At 39.3% G+C, this 19,853-nt stretch overlaps 1 protein-coding gene across 2 annotated transcripts in view; it reads right to left on the bottom strand.

Annotated features, from left to right (window-relative positions):
- Window positions 1-290: 290 nt before the first annotated feature.
- The window catches only part of LOC137334202 (shugoshin 1-like), a 39,565-nt gene continuing 20,002 nt past the window's right edge, over window positions 291-19,853 (bottom strand). For both annotated transcript variants that reach the window (XM_067998794.1, XM_067998784.1), the window contains 6 exons: window positions 16,173-16,282; window positions 14,723-14,862; window positions 8,996-9,979; window positions 3,508-3,765; window positions 2,199-2,385; window positions 291-861 (listed from right to left, as the gene is read on the bottom strand). In XM_067998794.1, the coding sequence (XP_067854895.1) occupies window positions 711-861; window positions 2,199-2,385; window positions 3,508-3,765; window positions 8,996-9,979; window positions 14,723-14,862; window positions 16,173-16,282 (1,830 nt within the window). In that variant the 3' untranslated portion in view covers window positions 291-710. The remainder of the gene's footprint in view (window positions 862-2,198; window positions 2,386-3,507; window positions 3,766-8,995; window positions 9,980-14,722; window positions 14,863-16,172; window positions 16,283-19,853) is intronic.

The following is a 19,853-nucleotide window of genomic DNA, read 5'->3' on the forward strand; positions in this document are numbered from 1 at the left end:
GGAGTGAAATGTACGTGAGGCCTGACGGGAAAGATCTTTGGGTGGGGGGGGGTGAAGCGAATAGCAGAGGTTGGATATCATACAGTGACGCCTACCTGTTAAAAAAGGTTGTTGATTTTTTTTTTTGATAGCCACCCCGCCAACTCCAATTGTTTGGAGTATGAAACATGTGAACTGATTAGCGGTTGGACTGTCAATTCTCACGCCTCATTGGCTGACAGTCCTGTCAAAATGAAAGACATCAACGAAATCAGAAAACGGAGACAAAAGCAATGTGAAACAAAAAATGCTTAATTATATGGATGGAGATGACCATTTATTCAGATATTTAACAATCAGTTAATGATGCTCAATATAAATCTAAATGTCACTAATGTAGCTTCAACAGACAGCCATGTACTCATCCACTGGTCATTTTACATGATCCCTAGTTAAGTCATCTGAATTGTCTAAGCATTTTTATGGTATAAACAGCTAAAATGTACAACAGTTTGAGTAAAGAAATTGGGTTTTGTACACTAATAATTAAAGCCAATTAAACAAACACACTCGAAGGTGTATTTATCAGATTTTCTTGAGCATCTAAAATACATTGGAAGAAATGATCCCTTAAAACAGATCTAAAATTAAAAACAAAATTAATCCATACAGTAAATTACCAAACTTCAATTTATCATGATCTCAATACACAGTTCATATTTAGTAGCAGGTTATCGGCAGCCAACAAAAGCCTCATTATACCTACTAAGCGGAGATGGCTTTTTCCCAGATTTACGTCGAGATGCATCGTTCTTTTTCTGTTTGAATATTGGTGAACGCAAAAATTTTGTGTCAGTGTACCTGTCTCCTCTCCGCAATTTCCTGTTGAACAGATTAAAATTTTCAATTAACACTTAAATCTGTGATAAATCTCTTTGCCTCTTTACAATGTTGAGATTCTTCTTTACCAGCTTTCTTGTAGCTAGCTGCTGATACAAGAACAAGGGACTGGTGGCACAATCCTTCACTTCTGTTACCTGCCTTTGAATTCACACCAGGCTGTACAGATGCAGAGATATGGCACACTAGCATGCATGTAACAACAGTACAAAGCTGGCTGAGTTCACCAATCTCAAAACAAAGCCTTGCTTTCTACGCAAGATATCTTTTTTAAGGTTGGGGTTAAGGCAATGTATTAATGCAGAACAAAGAGCACTTAGCTTTCCATGTGGCCCATACTATTGTAATAAATTGGATAGCAAGGTGGTGAAGGATAGAATACTCGAGCCTGGTCTTCAGTTGCTTCCAAGCCTTTATTCACAGATCCACATTACCCACACCATGCACCCCCTAGATAAGCTTTCATATAAATGGATACAAGAGAGTCCCCAGTTGATACGCACCATCTGAATACAATTTACACTAAATGATATAAATCATATGGATACAATATACAGTTAACAACTATAACTGACCAATGCAGACAGTGGGAGTCAAAAGTGTTCTATTCCCCAGCACAAACTACTTACCCCAGAACAATCAAAAAAGAGTGAAAGTACAGGAGGTAATCAGCAATTGTTTAACATAAAATTTACCATTAAGTGAAAGACCTCCTGTGTCACATTTTGGTCTCCCTTGTGAGGCATTCTAATTGGTCCATTGGCGCTCAAGGTTAGGAAATTCGAGAATCAGATCCACCTAAGCCAGTACTTGTTTCCTCACACCAAATCTTGTGAATAATCTATGCTATAAAGGCAAATACAGGAAAAGCATATATGGAAGAATATAGCAACAGTTGAGATAGAAGGATTGAGAGGTTAGTTATGAAGGAAAGCTTACAAAATTGGGGCTTTTTCCACTGGGAGGTTAAGTGGGCCTTTAAAATGATAAAAGCTTTTGACGTGGTAAATAGTGAAAAATTGATTCCATTGGTTGGTGAATGAGTGAAAAGGGGCATAAAATTACCAGAAGAACAAAGGGGTAATTAAAAAAAAATGTCAGAGGATTATTAGAACATGCACTACTTTATCACAAGTGACTATTATGGCAGAGTTTAAAAGAGAATGGGTTAAGTATTTGAAAAAGAAGAATACAAAAGTTTGGGGAAAGGACAGAGAAATGGGATTCGAGTAGCTAATTTCAGCACAGGTACAGTAGACCGAATGTCCTCCTAAGCTATACTCTCTATGATCCTATATAAATGGACAAGTCCAACTTACACACTGAGACTGGGTTCCTTGTAATTTACAGTCATGGTGCATCTGCGTTTACTAATAGCTATCGGAGAAATCTTGTCAAGTTTTTCTAACAAAGTGGAGCAGGACATCTTCTTTTCCTTGTTTTCAGTGGGTAGTGATGAACAATTGGTGACATCATTCAGACTTAAGCGAGGTCCAAAGTTTTCTCCTGTTTCAATAATAGGAAAAATTGAGAGGTGAGTGTAAAAAACTCCTTTCTTATGAAAAGGAAATCATTTTTGTACAGAACTACAAATAAATTACTTGATATAGCTCCTGACTGTGCACACTTTTCCAATGGACAGTTATAAAAAAAACGATAGAACATTACAGGAAATAAATTGCCTTATGGTACATACTAACACTATTCTCCATTTCCTTTTAAGTTGTAATTCAATATTTGCTAAACATATACGGAAGTGGGAAGAAACTACATGGGTGCTAAAATAATTTTATTCTCCAACAAGATCTGCACTTAGTTTTAGAATATACTTGCTTCCAGTTAGAAAACTTGTCCATCTATGTACAACACATTTACTAAAATTAAATAGTGATCTGTTTTACACTTGCATGTAAAACACACACAAAAGACACCAAGAGCTTTAAGGTTAGAAGAAAAAAGAACTGCAAATGCCAAAAATCTGAAATTACAGAAAATGCAGGAAATACCCAGAAAATCTGTCAGCATTTGAAAGGTCAGAACTCTGTTCCAACAAAGGGGCTATAGAATCAGAAAGGTTACAGCATGGAAGGAGGCCATTCGGCCCATCGAGTCCAACCAGACCGATGCAAGAGCAATCCAGCTAGAACCATTTCCTCGCCCAATCCCCGAAGCCCTGCAATTTTTTTCCTTTCAGGTATTTATCCAGTTCCCCTTTGAAGGCCATGATTGAATCTGCCTCAACCACGCCCTCTGGCAGTGCATTCCAGATCCTAACCACTCGCTGTGTAAAAAAGTTTTTCCTCATGTCACCTTTGGTTGTTTTGCCAACCACCTTAAATCCATGTCCTCTGAAACATTAATCAAACTTTTCCCTTCATAGATACTAATGGACACGTTGGGGATTTTCTGTTTTAAAAGCTCTGAGATTTCTGTGCGAGCTATGTCCAAATTTTAAGGTTTCTCATTATATTCTTAATATGGTAATCAAAAGTTTAGTAACAAGCGATCCCAATGGAAATCATATTAGCCATCCCTGAAATAAATCCAATGTGATACTTTTCTTTATTATTGGCATCATTTCCTTTTGTTTATGAGCCAGTATGATTCAGCACTGGAACATGACCATACCTGTTGCTTTAAGGTTTCGTTCATTCTTTACCATTGCATTTCTTCCTGAATTTTCCTTGCCTTGTTCTTGATGCAGTAGCAAGCATTTCTTCAGTACTGGTTTGTGATATTTAACAGTGCTGCTTTCTTCAGAATTTTGAAAATTCTCTATCTTTTTATGTTTGACAGTAGAAATGTTTTCCGATTCATAGCCTGACTCAATTTGTAACTGTATATCTTTTCCAGACGTTTTTGAATTTTCACATTCATTGGTTTTATCTAAGAGGCAAATAAGATGCATTAAAAATACATCAAGCATCAGAAAGTAGAGAATTATAAATATCTTTCGAGGTTTAACAAATTAAGGCTAAAACCTTGATATCAGGCATGCCAATAAATCACTCGTTTTCCTTAATTATTGAAAACAAAACTTTAAAATAAATGTTTGGCTTAGACCAAAGTTTCACATGGACAATTCAACTACTATGAAAGATAAGCACAATCAACAAAAAAAGTCCACTGTTTATTCTGATCTTGTTTTATAGAACAATAACAATGCCAGGGCACAATAAAGTAGTGGTTATGTTACTGGGCTAGTAATAAAGAGGCTCTGGACTAGTAATAAAGAGGCTTAGATTAATAATCCAGAGAATGTGAGTTCAAATCCCACCATGGCAGTTTGACAATTTGAATTCAGTTAAAACAAATCTGGAAATAAAAGCTGATATCAATAAAAGTGACCATGAATCTGTTGGATTGTTGTAAACTGGTTCATTAATGTCCTTTAGGGAAGAAAACCTGCCACTATTACCCAGTCAGGCCTACATATGACTCCTGTCCCATACCAATGTGGTTCACTCTTAACTGCTCTCTGAAGTGGCCTAGCAAGTCCCTCAGTTGTATCAAACAGGCACCAACTTTTCAGGGCAGTTAGGGATGGCACTAAATGCTGGCCTTGCCAGACGCCCACTTCCCGAGAATGAATGTGAAATAAGCAGTGTTATTTTTGATCTTTAGTTTATTAGCCAGGAAAGTGACATTGGCCGAAAAGTGCATTAGAAAGAGCTGTTGATCATTAATATTCATGCTAAATACTTTTCCCATTCTTCAAAATTTGTTATCCATTCGACCCTTCCTAGCTCCTCCCATGTCACATACCTCTGCAACAGAGAGTGTGGGGCAAGAAACCTGTTCCCAAGTAACCAATAGCACTCTTGGTAAAGGGGGCAAAGCAAATGGAGCCCTCCCTGTCTATTTTCCTTCCTTTTGCAGGGAGCACAGGGGCTTTTGCTTGATGCCACCGTGCTAACAGTGTGGGAAATTATGCATGTATTCCACTTCTGGGCACCAAATGCAACGGACCATGTTTTTGGGTCTTTACTACCCTTTTTATTCTTGATTTTCGATTTTTCTCCAAGTCAACACCCTGCGTGTATCATCACTAGTCCCAATATCTAGGTAAGCTTTCAATAAGGTTCCCACTTTACTGAAAAACCTTCCTGCTAACTACTTTAACAACTGGAATTATTGTATGCCTCCACAGGATAGAGCAGCAATCAGACATAGTTTAATGATTTGAAACAATCACTCAAAAGAAATACAACAAAGCAGAGAAGTTATGTTAAACTTGTATAGAACCTTGGTTAGATCACACTTGGAGTACTGTGCACAGTTCTGCTCTCTGTTATAAAAAGGATATAAAGGCATTGGAGAAGGAACAAAAAATATTCACAAGGATACTACCAGAATTGAGAGGATATACTTATCAGGAAAGGCTGAACAGGCTGGAGCTCTTTTCTCCAGGCTGAGGGGTGACCTGATAGAGGTCTTTAAGATAATGAAAGGACTTGATAAGGTAGATGTAAAGAAAATGCTTCCACTTGTGGGGGAGTCCAAAACTAGAGATCATAAATAAAAGATAGTCACTAATAAATCCAATAAGGAATTCAGGAGAAGCTTCTTTACCCAAAGAGTGGTAAGAATGTGGAACATGCTACCACAAAGAGTAGTTGAGGCAAATAGCATAGATACATTTAAGGGGGAGGTAGATAAGCACATGAGGGAGAAAGGAATAGAAGGATATGCTGATTGGGTTAGATGAAGAGGGGTAGGAGGAGGCTCATGGAGTATAAACGCCAGCATAGACCATTTGGGCTGAATGGCCTGTTTCTGTGCTGTACACTCTATTTAATTCTATGTACACAAAATAACATTTACAGTAGAAATACTATTTCGCTTCTCCAAAAGAAAACAAATATTCAATTTCTTTTGAATTAACATTTTATACACATATTGATTTTTTAAACTTATATTTCTCACCACTGTGGGAACTGGACTAATCTATTCCTTGAAGGTTCCAAACTAATTCTCTCCAATTTGAACAATTCAACTACTTATAAATTCTGAAACAATTGCTCGGTTCCTCAATTAAAAAACTGACAACTCAATTCAAAAAGCAGTTGTCAGACACATAACTGAATCAATAACAGCATTTACATTTGAATTATGTGGCTTGGTTCCTCTCTCAAGCCTGTTACCTTGCAGGCAACTAACAAAATTTGTATTGATTTAAGCTGGGACATAGAATTTATCTGAAGTTGACTTTTAAACTTATGTATTGTGGGACAGCCACCAAGCCAAAACTGGACAACTTTTAAGGAGGAAAGGCCATTTGAATGATCAAGCCCAAGTCCTGTAAGGCTAGGAGTGGAGTTGATCAGCAGAGACTACCATGGGAAGCAAAGATGTCAGAAGCTTGGTACTTCGAGGGAATAGTGAGATGTCTAGAATTATCCCAGAGAGAAGTAACAGGTAAACTGGATTCCTTGGGGTAGTGCTTGGAAGTAGGAGAAGTAAAAGGCTTGATGCTGCTGCAGGAGAAAAGGAGCAAGCAAAGTGTGGAACAGAAAAGAGTGTACAAAATTCCTAGATTAACAAATGTTCCTGCCAGTTGCAAATAAGATATTGTGTTCCATTAGGCTATTTATCTTTCTATAAGAGAAGCATTCCAACTGGGAGATTGACCAGGGACAATGAAGGCACAATTGCAAAGAGCCTCAGAAGACTAAATGGGACACAAGGTCTAGCTTCAGAAAAGGTGCAAAACCCAAAATAGTAGGAGAGGCGAGGTCTCTGGGGGCAGATTTCCAATAAGACTTGGGCAATTTTAGGGTCTTCACATTCTTTTTTAAAAAAAAGAGAAAATGTTATATTTTTGTTAGGCTATAATTTGTATTTTTTTACCTGCACATGGGAAACAACATGGCAGCCAAAGTCTAGAATTTTTTTTTGAGCGATTTGATTGGATCGTTTATGACAGTTGCTGGTTTATGAATGGTACAGTTAAAAATGTAGTTATTGCTCAATTTCAGGTTATTGCTGGCTATTTATTGGTACCTTTCCTACCTGTCTAGTGAACGTTTTCTAATTGGCCCAAATATGCTATTGACTAAACATGGAAGCAACAGTATGGTTATTTGAGCCAATTACAATTTTTTACCTCATGGACTCGTAACTGTCTTAAATCAGATTTAATCTAATCATTTCAAATGAGTTCCACTATATTAATGCTTATGCCACCAAATACTCAAGAACAAAACATGAAATACTAGGACTATTTCAGGAGGTCAAGAGGAAATTTAATAGAGGTTATTAAAATTATGATGAGTTTTGATAGTGAATATGGAAAGACTATTTCCTCTGGTTGGGGTGTCAGTGAGAACGACAATTTAAAAATTGTTACTAAGAGAGAGGGGTGAGGTTAGGAAAAATGTCTGTGGTTGATGGAGCATGGCATGCTTTACCACAGAGTGGTTGAGGCAGAGACCATTGCATATTTTAAGGGAAAGGTAGATAAATATTTGAAAGGGAAAGATATTGAGAGATCAGGGCAGAGCGATCAGTTTGGTTTCTTCTACCAAAGAGCTGACACAGACACAATGGAATGAATGACCTTCTTGTGTGCAGTTTTGGCTGTAATCTTATCAGGGAAACACACAATGTACTTCAGGTCATTTTCAGCATCATTGAGTTGGACAAACTTAAATGCAACCATGACAGTAAAGGGTTTTAGCTACTTGTACTGTTAATTTAAAGATACTTATTTAAAACATTATGACCTTGATTTTCTTTCGCCCTTGCTCCTCCCCACCCTGGATGCTAGTGAGGTAGAGTACACTTTTGGGAGAGATTGCAATCAGTTTGGTTGAAGAGGCCTGCTGGTGAATCCCTACATGGGAAGGTATCAGAGACACTACTACTCTGCTTCTTGGGGTCAGAATTAACAGAAAGGAACAGCAAACCCATGTTTCGGAGGCAGTCAGGATTTGAACAAAGAAGGACCGTGAGACATAGCTGTTGGCCTGGAGCCGGAAGCTAAAAATGTGATTAGAAATTATCTAGAGGGAAAAGCATATCTAAAAAAAAGTCAGCCCAAAGGGACAGGGCATGTGGTTTATTATTTTTCCCAATCTCCTTTCCTCAAAAGAGTCAAGTAAGTGTAATTTACTTTGACTGTTACTTTGTATGACAACTTGCTGTCTGTAAAATAAAGCAGCTTAACAATTCATATCGAGACTTGATTCTTTGTGTTTCTTAGTCTGCTTTTGAAAAGATTAGGGAAGCACATGTGAGGGCACATGTAAGAGGCATGATATCCAGGTCAGATCACAAGTTTTCCATTATTACACTCTTGGGTGGAAGTGAACTTTTGGTCAAGTGGTAGCATTCCTTTTTGAGTCAGGTGTCAGGGTTGAAACCCTATTCTAGCCAGTGCCGGCGATTGGAGATTGGAGCTCCGACTCCCAATTGACATTCAGTGGGATACTTGCACCGATACCCCCATCCCTATCATATGGGTCGCGAGAGTCCATGAAACTCTCCCACCATATAGGACTACTCACCCTATGGCCATGGAAGGAACATTCACATCGTGGCCTGTCAGGCTGTTAATCAATCGGTGAATCCTTCCCATTGCTTCACACTATCCATCAAGGGAAGAATATGAAGATACAAAAGCAACCACCACCCCTGGCTTGTGCTGTATTTAGATATTAGCCAGCACAGGCAAACCCCTAAATGTAAGGTACTCAGGCCGCATATGGGATTGACCAGCACCACTGTACCCAAGGGAACATCGAAGAATGACCCTAAACTTGAAACAGCCTTCTTCTGCCCATGCAAATCCTAATGGGTGTCCACCTGGTGTAACTAGAGGAAAAATGAGGCAGGGATGCTATGACATCACCACCCACCTCATTTCCATATTAATTTCAATGTGGCCGTTGTAGGTGTAACTACTCTGCACTCCCAAGCCAGGGAAGCCCTGGAAGTTGTTGTGCAATGCAAAGGAGGCAGAAGCCCAGCATCCTGGGTCTCCACCCCTTTTTCACCCGCTTTGCACCCAGGGAATAGCATTTCTCAAACAAAGCAGAAGAGAATTGGATCTCATAACTTTCAAATGACTGACCAAATGATACAGGAATAGATTAGGAAATTTACATATACTTGCCACACTCTGGTGTTTTCAATTCAGAAGATGCCATTTCATTTTGAGTGGTCTCCGCCTCATCACCACTTTCAGGTGCTTCCTTGTGAGGCACCTTTTTTTGGAGAGTTACAGTTCTCCTTCTTGACCTTGGTCTGGTTGTTAAACCCGTTGGCCCTTCACTTTTATGTTGACTACAGCTCGATGATTTCCTACGTCTTTTATCAGCAGGAGGTACATAAAGACTATCATCCAAATCTTCTTCTGAATTACTCTCTGTATCGACACTGTTTTTGGCATCTTCTACATTCTCACCTGCACTTGGTTCATCTTTCCTACGGAAAGGTGTGAGATGAATACTTTCTTCATAATCAAAATTATAAGTATCACTGCAATCAAGAGACTTTTTTCTTTCTTTGGCAGTGCTTCTTTTGCTTTGACTTCGATCTCTACTCTTTGATCTGGCTCCAGGTCTTGCAGGTTCCAAATGTTTCTTCAATGGCATGCTTCTATTTCCATTATTTACTTTTCCTCTTCTTCCCCTTTGCTCTACTTCCAATTGAGCATCCTCTCCTTTTTCTGAAATAGGCTTTACCCTCTGTGCATTTTCTGAATTTACAACTTCAGTGTTCCTCACATTGCTTTTGAACTTAGTTTTGACTTTCTCAGGATCCAAATTGTTTGTCATTTGCACCTGATCTAGTTCAGTGCTTCTTGTATCAGCTCCTTGATTAGAACTTAGAGAATCAGTCAAATTTTCAAGAGCTTTGAAATTCATTTCAAACTTTTGTTCTTCACTTGCCCAAGATACTTCTGAATAATTTTCAAAAGTGTTGAAAAAATCAAAGGTGTCAATTTGACCATAGAAAGAGGTGCTTTTCCTCCCAGATCGTCGCCTAATTGAAACCCCTTTTGGTACCACATCCACTCCCTCAAAAGATGTATCATCCAATGGAGGTACTAAATTGGCATCAGAGTCTTGACTTTGATTAAATGTAGATCTTCTCCCTTTTTGAAAACAAAGCCAATAAAACTTTAATGGTTACCAGTTTTCTACATCAAAAGGCTTTAGAGTACCCAACGATTAAAGGCAGATCAATAACCCTAAGTTACAAATGTAAAAGTACAGACAAAGCATCAGCAAATTTGTTGGAAAAAACACATTCCAATAAAAGTTATAACAATGATAAAATTAGCAAAATATTTTAAAAACGGCTCTAAGACACATCCCTTCATCTAGAAAAATGGGATAGGCCAGGAGAGATCTTTGTATGTGGAAATTAAACGTCAACCAAAATAATGAAGACTACACAGATGGAAAGTAATCTATTCCTCATTTCTTCAACCTGTACATACAAGGAAGTATACTAAAGTGGAAAAAAAATATAAGCAGCTGGTTTCTTAAGACTTGCATCATCAGGCCAGTTTGAACAACAGCAGCATCAAAACACTTATGAGCAGCCCGCTTTGCAAATATATATCAAAATGTCTAGAGGCCGTTGTCTCAAATAGTAACCACTGCACAAGTAGAATGAACTCTAACTTTCCTTTGTGGGTCCTGCCCTGTTGGAGAGTAGCACAAACCCCTATCTAGTAACAGGTTCCTTTTTGTTTCTAAAAGAAATAAATAGCTGCCTATATAGCAGAAATAGAATATTTAGTGTTGTCCTGCATAGTCCACTACATTTAGTGTTAGATAGTTCCAGAATAGAAGCTAACACTTATTGACTGTTAGAATCGTAACTGCTTCAGGCCTGTTTTCTCCAGAAAGTCATGTGTATCACTGCCAAATCCAACTATTGATCTGAGCCAGGTGGTCCACCCTATGTGAGATCAAAGTTGACCTGATAATACTTACATTTCTCACACTGGTCCTACCTTTCCCTCTTGCTCCTAAATGAGCCTGCAATACTCTTCCAATCTGGGGTACCTGAAACTGCCAGGACTACTGGTTGTCTTTTTGCCTACTTGGGTAAAGACTGCATATTCTATGCATCTGTTCCCTATTCTATTACAGGTTTCTGCTCCAGCTTGTGCTCTGATTTGGTCGCCTCATTTACTCTCATTAGTTACTGTAAGTTTATAGATTAAGTGCCTCTCTCTAAACTTGTGCTGCTTTTTTTTTAAATGTAGAAAGTTTTTGCTACTACACTTTTCTTAAGGCATAAATACATGTAGGTCACTTGCTAGTGTGCTGCAGAAACTGGATAAACCCACTAGAGTCTACATTCTTTTACAGAATTTGCTTTGGTTTGCTGCAGAAATTGGCTTCACAGTATTGAAGAATTTTAGGCATCCTGGTTTACGACAACTTCCTAGGCCAGAGATCACACTGGACTTGGTACAGTAAGCTGTAACTGAAACCTGCATCTTTTACCAACTGTCAAACTGAGTTAGCATAACTCAGGTAGGTGGTTGGTGGTGAGTATCTCTTCTGTTTTCTTCTTTCTTAGGACTGTGTGCTAAATAACTTGTAACATAAAACTAAATTTAAAAAAAACTAAACTTAATTTAATAAATTAAACAAGGCCAGTACTTGGTTCAACCTAAAAATAATTTGATTGGCATTGTAGTAATCAGTTAAATAAATAAAATAGTTATGACAGGGCAGGAGATGTGTTGCAGCTGCAACATGTGGGAGCTACTGGACAGTTTTGTCCAGGGCGACTAACATCTGCGGTAAGTGTCTGCAGCTCGAGGAACTTCGGCTCCGAATTGAGGAGCTGGAGTCCAAGCTGCAGACATTGTGATGCATCAGGGAGGGACAAAGTTACCTGGACACTTTGATCCAGGAGGCAGTCACGCCCCTTAGACTAAATACTGTAGAATTGGCACGTGGTCAGGGACAGGAGGGTGTAACTGCGAGTGAGGCAGGTATGGGGATCCAGGAGGTAGCATTGCAGAAGCATCAGCCTCTGCACTGGTCTAATAGATATGAGGCTCTTGCAGCCCTTGTGGACGAGTGCAGGGGCTGCAGGAAGGATGAGCAAACTGGCCAAGGCACCATGGTTCAGGGGACCATTCAAGTGGGGGGAGTAAAAAGGAATGTGATTGTAGTAGGCGACAGTTTAGTTAGAGGGATAGACACTGTTCTCTGCAGCCAAGAGCGAGAGTCCTGAAGGCTGTGTTGCCTACCCGATGCCAGGGTTAGGGACATCTCCTCAGGGCTGGAGAGAAACTTGAGGGGGAGGGGAAGGATCCAGTTGTCGTGGTCCACGTAGGTACCAACGACATAGGTAGGACTAAGAAAGAGGTTCTGCTGAGGGAGTTTGAGCAGCTAGGGACTAAATTAAAAAGCAGAACCACAAAAGGTGATAATCTCCGGATTATTACCTGAGCCACGAGCAAATTGGCACAGGGTAAATCAGATCAGAGATGAATGCGTGGCTCAAAGATTGGTGTGGGAGAAGTGGGTTTCGATTCATGGGGAATTGGCACCAGTATTGGGGAAAGAGGGAGCTGTTCCATTGGGATGGGCTCCACCTGAACCATGCTGGGACCAGTGCTCTGGCAAACAGAATAAATAGGGCGGTAGAGAAGGCTTTAAACTAAATTGGGGGGGGGGGGGGGGGGGAGGGGGGGGAAATAGGGCTCATGTGGGGAGAAGTTTAGATTGATAAAGAGAAAAGACAAGGAAGTAGTACAGGAAAGTGATGGGGGTAATGATAAACAGAGTGTGTCAGGAATGGACAGAGAGCACAAACATAAGAGCGCACCAGCAAATGGGGCCGGGGTAGGAAAGAATGGTAAAAAGACAAAATTAAAGGTTGTTTATCTGAATGCGCACAGCATTCGTAATAAGATAGATGAATTGACGGCACAAATAGAAACAAATGGGTATGATCTCGTGGCCATGACAGAGACGTGGTTGCAAGGTGACCAAGGTTGGGAGCTAAATATTCAGGGGTATTTAACATTTCGGAAGGATAGGAAAAAAGGTGAAGGCAGTGGGGTAGCTGTTAATAAAGGATGAAATTGGTATAATAGTGAGAAATGATCTTGGCTCAGAAGATCAAGATGTCGAATCAATTTGGGTGGAGGTAAGAAATAGTAAGGGAAAGAAATCACAGGGGGCCTATGTAATACTCCCACCAAACAGTAGCTACACTGTAGGGCAAAATATTAATCAGGAACTAAGGGGGGCTGGTAAAAAAGATAATGCAATAATCATGGGCGATTTTAACTTTCACATAGATTGGACAAATCAAATTGGCAAAAGTAGCCCTGAGGAGGAGTTCACAGAGTGTATTAGGGACTGTTTCTTAGACCAATACGTCGGGGAACCAACCAGGGTACAGGCTATTTTGGATCTGGTAATGGGTAACGAAACAGGACTAATTAATGATCTCAAAGTAAAGGATCCCTTGGGAAGCATTGATCATAACATGATAGAATTTCACATCCAGTTTGAGATGAGTCAGAAATGACTATTAACTTAAATAAGGGCAATTATAAAGGAATGAGGGTGGAATTGGTTAAAGTGGACTGGGTAAACAGATTAGATAGTATGATGGTGGATAAGCAGTGGCAAACATTTAAAAAGATATTTTATGACTCGCAACAAAAATATATCCCTGTGAGGAGGAAAGACTCCACACAAAATGATGGCCTGCAACTATTGCACTTCTGCACACAATCCCTGCTTATTTCAACTCTGGCAGTAATCAGAAACTAAATTTTAATTTGCCCATCACATCAGGAGGGATGTAAGTAACAGATCTCATTAGAAAGAGAGTTCTCTAGCTGAGAGTCAGGCAAGGTGTCGCTGAGCAACCAACCATTCCAGTATAACGCACTTGGGAGTCCAGCGCTTGGTTTACCAGAAATTTTAAAACACCTACATACATGAAATACATGTCAAAAGAAAAAAAAAATTTCATAACAACCATCTTCCAGAGATTACAGAAATATATACTTTTTTTGATGCATGTTCAACTGGATTCCGTTAATGGTGACTCTCGGCAGGACACAAAATGACTTCGATGTGGTTAGTTGATACATAACTTGGGTTTCTTGAGGCAGCTTGGTAGCAGCTGTAGCAGTCAGCGATAAGTTGGAGCTACACATGCATTTCAAGAGTGCAACTGAATTGACCACGTCCTCCTCTTTGGTATGCAAATGAAGTCCACTGAGGTTGAACACAGTGGTTTGAAAATGGATGAAGACCTTAATTACATCCTTTAACATGATAGCGAATAATTCAAATAAGCTGGGTGCCAAGATGATCTCTGCTTGATGTCAGTTGAGGTGGAGAAAGAATCGTAAAAGGCAGAGTCAACAATCATTATGCCAAGCATGCTGGCAAAAAAAGTTTGTGAACTTAATTTGACAGCCAAACCTGGATAGCTGTCCTCTTCTGCTGTCAATTACCTGGTTATCAGTTTGTACCTGATTACAAACCTTGGTCTACTCTTAGCAATTCTCCTGCATTTGTCATGCCATAGAAAGTATGCTGATAATTTGCTTGAAGACTTTTCATAGCTACTTACAAAAATAGTCATTGTTTTTAAGCAGGAAGTTCTAACTTTCAGAAGAGAAATACTCTAAAGTGCTTCCTTTGCTACTGATTCCCTTTTCACCTCTCTCCCTCAAATAGGAGTACATTTTTTTTAATTAATAAGGCAGAATATCTGTTCTTGGTAAGAAAACATTTTTAAATGGTTTTCTGCCTTTCTGGGAGTGGGCGCAGGTTTATGTTAGATTTAAAAGTACTTTCTGCTCACCCCCAAAAGTTAATGTACATGATCTTACCTCTGGATATCTTTTTTGATGCAGGCTGTGTGTCCATCATATTGGATAGTACTGCTCTGCTCCCTACAGTTGTGGTGTACTCAGCATTTCCAATTGTATGATTTCTGGCGTTCTCCAAGGGAACATGTCTCTCAATATCCCTGAGAAAGACAAGTATTTTTTGCAGATATTACAAAGAGAATTGTATGCTTTATTTGCTCTGTATAGCAAACTATGTAATTTCTCCAGATATTTTCAAATTAATTCAGCAAACTAATTTTAAAAATCTATTGTCTAAGGAATAAATCAATCTATATTTACAAAATTTATGAGTAGCACTTTTCCAATTATTCTTCCACGCAGAATTATCTTTTCTAGAATCTCTATGTATTTTCCTAATCTTGTTCCGTCTCAGTTTCTATAACATTATTTAACACATTTACCTACACTACAACAGTGACTACACCACAAATGTACGCCATTGGCTATAAAGCGCTTTGGTACATTTTGAGGTCATGAAAGGCTCTATATAAATGCAAGTCTTTCTTTCATTTGTTTTTCCTTAATCTTTCTATTCACATCCAAGTTTGAAATGAATCTATTCTATATTATACACTTGACAGGTCCTTGGATGCATTATATTTTTGCTTGATAGTTGCTATCTCAAGTATGATTTCTCAGTTTATCTTCACTAGTTTGTCCCTCATGGTTTAAACAATCAGGTCCTGATGTCTCATACATTTATTTTATCACTTGCTTCGGCTCATATTAGAACATAATGTGTTCACAAAAAAAACAAGTGCTCCTCAAACTCCAGCTTTCACTAACTAGTTCAAACATGATAATTTAATAGTTCTTTTAACATACTTCAAGTAGTACTACATTAGCAGTTTTAATTTCCCATACAAAAGGCATCTTCTTTCTCAGTTGAGATATTTGAGAATTGTCTCTTATGACAAAGAACTTCTGCCAACACAAGCGAGAAACCTGAACTGCATGGTAGGATGGTAATTGGGAAGAGCCTAAGAATCTAGGAGCCCACCTGTGCATCACATAGGTTGGAAGGGCAGATATTGTTAATATATCAAAACTAAGTTCTATTCCAGACGTGCGTCGGTGCCCAGAAATGGGAAAGCAAAGATCGCTACTGGCAATAATGCGCAAGAACAATTACAGATAATATAAAACCATGCTGGAACAAGGGGCTTCAGACTGAATCTGCACAGACAGAAGTGGTAGGGAAAATTCCGTTTATCCAGAATCTAGTCGAGTCATCACGATAGAAAGGTCACCTCTTGCCAGCCCATACATCAGCAGAGGGCATAGCTCTTGATTAGAGGTTAACTTCAACTAGATCCAGGTGTCAATACACTAAATTTACATATTTTATCAAAGGGGACTATTACACTTATTAAAACCTTCACTGAGACGTGTTCTAATTCTTGAGACAAGAATTCCAAAACATACTCACTGAATAAAGGGCTCGACAGGTGACGAACTTTCTGGTAAGTCATGTGGCAAATCATTCTCTTCAAAGTTGCTTAGATCCTCCCCTATAGAATGAGCAACAAGTCTCAAATTCTGTAACAAAAAGAACACATTTGAAGTACCAAAATGGTCCTGTGCAACATTCCTCACAATGTACTATAACTGTCTGTTGCCTTCGTCACTTTTATGAACATTACAGTTTATAAATTTAGTACAATAATTCAGTCAGTACAAAAGTTATGTTTTTAAGTGCAAAATATGGACACTTTTCAAAGAAAACTCAACAGGTGTGGAGTTGATGTCTGGAAAAAACAGCATTCCTATAAAAAGGATTGGATTCAATTATTTAAAGATTGGAAAGGCTCACATAAAACGAGAGATAGACAGTTTCACACATCTTCGCACTACGTTTTTACACGTATACTTAAACATTTTCCATTGCATTCAGTTGTATCAATAGCATCATCTGAAACAGCCAAAACATGCAGCATCATCTGAAATTGCCATATGATACTGGAGCCTAGAGAAATTATATGTTTCTTCACATCAAGTAATTATTCCTATGGCAGACAGTACTTCTTGAACTAAATTCTTCTGAAAAAAAACTAGGACAACTTTATAAACAAGAACATTTCCACATTTACCAGGAGACCAAATTCCTGAAAATGAAGACAGTTTCACCTTCTCAGGATGACAATTACTAGATCATACTCTTAACATCCCAGGCTCCAGGTATAGGTAGATTAGCACTGCAATCCTGGCGAATGGGAAAGATACAAAGATCAACAAAGGGTCACAAAACAGATAGTAAGAGCTACAAAAAGAGAGTATGAAAAGAAACTTGCAAGGGCTATCAAAACCAATACAAAGAACTTTTATAGTTATATTAGGAAAAAGAGGGTGGTCAGGAGCAGTGTTGGCTCCTTAAAAACTGAAAGTGGGGATATTGTCATTGACAATGGGGAAATGGCGGACATGTTGAACAATTACTTTGCGTCAGTATTTACAGTAGAAAAAGAGGATAGCATGCCGGAAATCCCAAGAAAACTAATATTGAATCGGGGACAGGGACTCAATAAAATTAACATAAATAAAACAGTAATGAAGAAAATAATAGCACTAAAGAGTGACAAATCCGCAGGACCAGATGGTTTCCATCCCAGGATTTTAATGGAAGTAGGTGACCACATTGCAGATGCCCTAACTATAATCTTTCAAAGTGCTCTAGATTCAGGAACCGTCCCTCTGGATTGGAAAATTGCACATGTCACTCCGCTTTTTAAGAAAGGAGAGAGGGAAACCAGGGAATTATAGAACAGTTAGCCTAACATTTGTTGTGGGGAAAATGCTGGAGTCTATAATTAAGGATAGGGTGACTGAACACCTTGAGAATTTTCAGTTAATCAGAGAGAGCCAGCATGGATTTGTGAAAGGTAGGTCATGCCTGACAAACCTGATTGAATTTTTTGAAGAGGTGACTAAAGTAGTGGACAGGGGAATGTCAATGGATGTTATCTATACGGACTTTCAGAAGGCATTTGATAAGGTCCCACATAAGAGACTGTTAGCTAAGTTAGAAGCCCATGGAATCAAGGGAAAAGTACGGACTTGGTTAGGAAGTTGGCTGAGCGAAAGGCGACAGAGAGTAGGGATAATGGATAGGTACTCACATTGGCAGGATGTGACTTGTGGAGTCCCGCAGGGGTCTGTCTTGGGGCCTCAATTATTCACAATATTTATTAACGACTTAGATGAAGGCATAGAAAGTCTCATATCTAAGTTTGCCAATGACACAAAGATTGGTGGCATTGTAAGCAGTGTAGATGAAAACATAAAATTAAAAGGGATATTGATAGATTAGGTGAATGAATTCCATTTGTCACAGTTTTGCCCAATGTAGACAAATGTAAGGTCATCAACTTTGGATCAAAAAAGGATAGAACAGGGTACTTTCTAAATGGGAAAAAGTTAAAAACAGTGGATGTCCAAAGGGACTTAGGGGTTCAGGTACATAGATCATTGAAGTGTCATCAACAGGTGCAGAAAATAATCAATAAGGCTAATGGAATGCTGGCCTTTATATCTAGAGGACTAGAATACAAGGCCGCAGAAGTTATGCTGCAGCTATACCGCACCTGGAGTATTGAGAGCAGTTCTGGGCACCGCACCTTCGGAAGGATATATTGGCCTTGGAGGGAGTGCAGCGTAGGTTTACTAGAATGATACCTGGACTTCAAGGGTTAAGTTACGAGGAGAGATTACACAAATTGGGGTTGTATTCTCTGGAGTTTCAAAGGTTAAGGGGTGATCTGATCGAAGTTTATAAGATATTAAGGGGAACGGATAGGGTGGATAGAGAGAAACTATTTCCACTGGTTGGGGATTCTAGGAGTAGGGGGCACAGTCTAAAAATTAGAGCCAGACCTTTCAGGAGTGAGATTAGAAAACATTTCTACACACAAAGGGTGGTAGAAGTTTGGAACTCTCTTCCACAAATGGCAATTGATACTAGCTCAATTGCTAAATTTAAATGTGAGATAGATAGCTTTGTGGCAACCAAAGGTATTAAGGGATATGGGCCAAAGGCAGGTTTATGGAGCCAGATCACAGATCAGCCATGATCTTATCAAATGGTGGAGCAGGCACGAGGGGCTGAATGGCCTACTCTTGTATGCATCCATGCAATTATCATTGACAGAAAGGGAAAACAATGAAACAAATTTATTACATAACAAGCAGTAAATGCTCGTCTACCTGCAGCTATATAGGTTTTCTGTGATCTCCAAAAAGTCGGAAAATATGCATGTCCTAACTAGCGCCCTGACATACTGTCCAAATTACCATTTTTACCATGCAAATGTAACAATTTCACCCACTCCCTTTCAGGTGACTGAAAGAACTAGCAAAACAAAACTTAAGTTACATCCTTCAAAATACTTATGATTTTCTTATAAGTACAATAATGGATAATGTTTTATGAATCACCAAATTTTCTCCATCAAAATCAGATGAAACTGACAGAAATTCAAAATATCTGCTAGCTGTAAATTTCTTAGTCAATGGGTAAATTTTAACCCCCAAGAACGGGTGGGTTGGGGGCTGGTGGGGGGTTAAACTAACAGGTTTTTGGAGCGGGACTGCATCCCGGCTACAAATCTCCCACTTCTGGGTATAACCCTGGCAGGTTTGTGGACAGCAGACACCAGTAAGTCCCGCCCCCACTTAAAGTCGGTGGGCCGATACTGAAAAGGGCAATGTCCCTCATAGAGATACTTGAGGTACTTAATATTTTGTGTATTGGAACATTAAAATGAATTTAACCTTATCTGTTCGGGTTTCCCATCACTTCTCAATCATGTCAAGTGCAAGCAGGCAGGAAGGGCCGGATCTATGAGGTGAGTGCCTTTATTGCACTGCTTGTGGGCTCAGAGGAGCAGGAGTGCTTCATTCAGGCCCAACAAGCTCACCTGGTCAACAGGACCCCTGTGATTGGATGACCCTTCACCCCCGCCCCGACGATTTTTTTTCAAGCCTGATGATCTCCCTTTCTCTTCCTCTCCCCTCCTTTCATTGCCGACAGGCAGCCAGCCTGTCAATCTGGCTGCCTGGCGTGTGGGAAACCCGGAAGCTCAAATACTTACTTTCAAATGAGCTGTGATCACAG

This window comes from Heptranchias perlo, chromosome 2 (genome assembly GCF_035084215.1).
Source record: "Heptranchias perlo isolate sHepPer1 chromosome 2, sHepPer1.hap1, whole genome shotgun sequence".
Classification (NCBI taxonomy): domain Eukaryota; kingdom Metazoa; phylum Chordata; class Chondrichthyes; order Hexanchiformes; family Hexanchidae; genus Heptranchias; species Heptranchias perlo.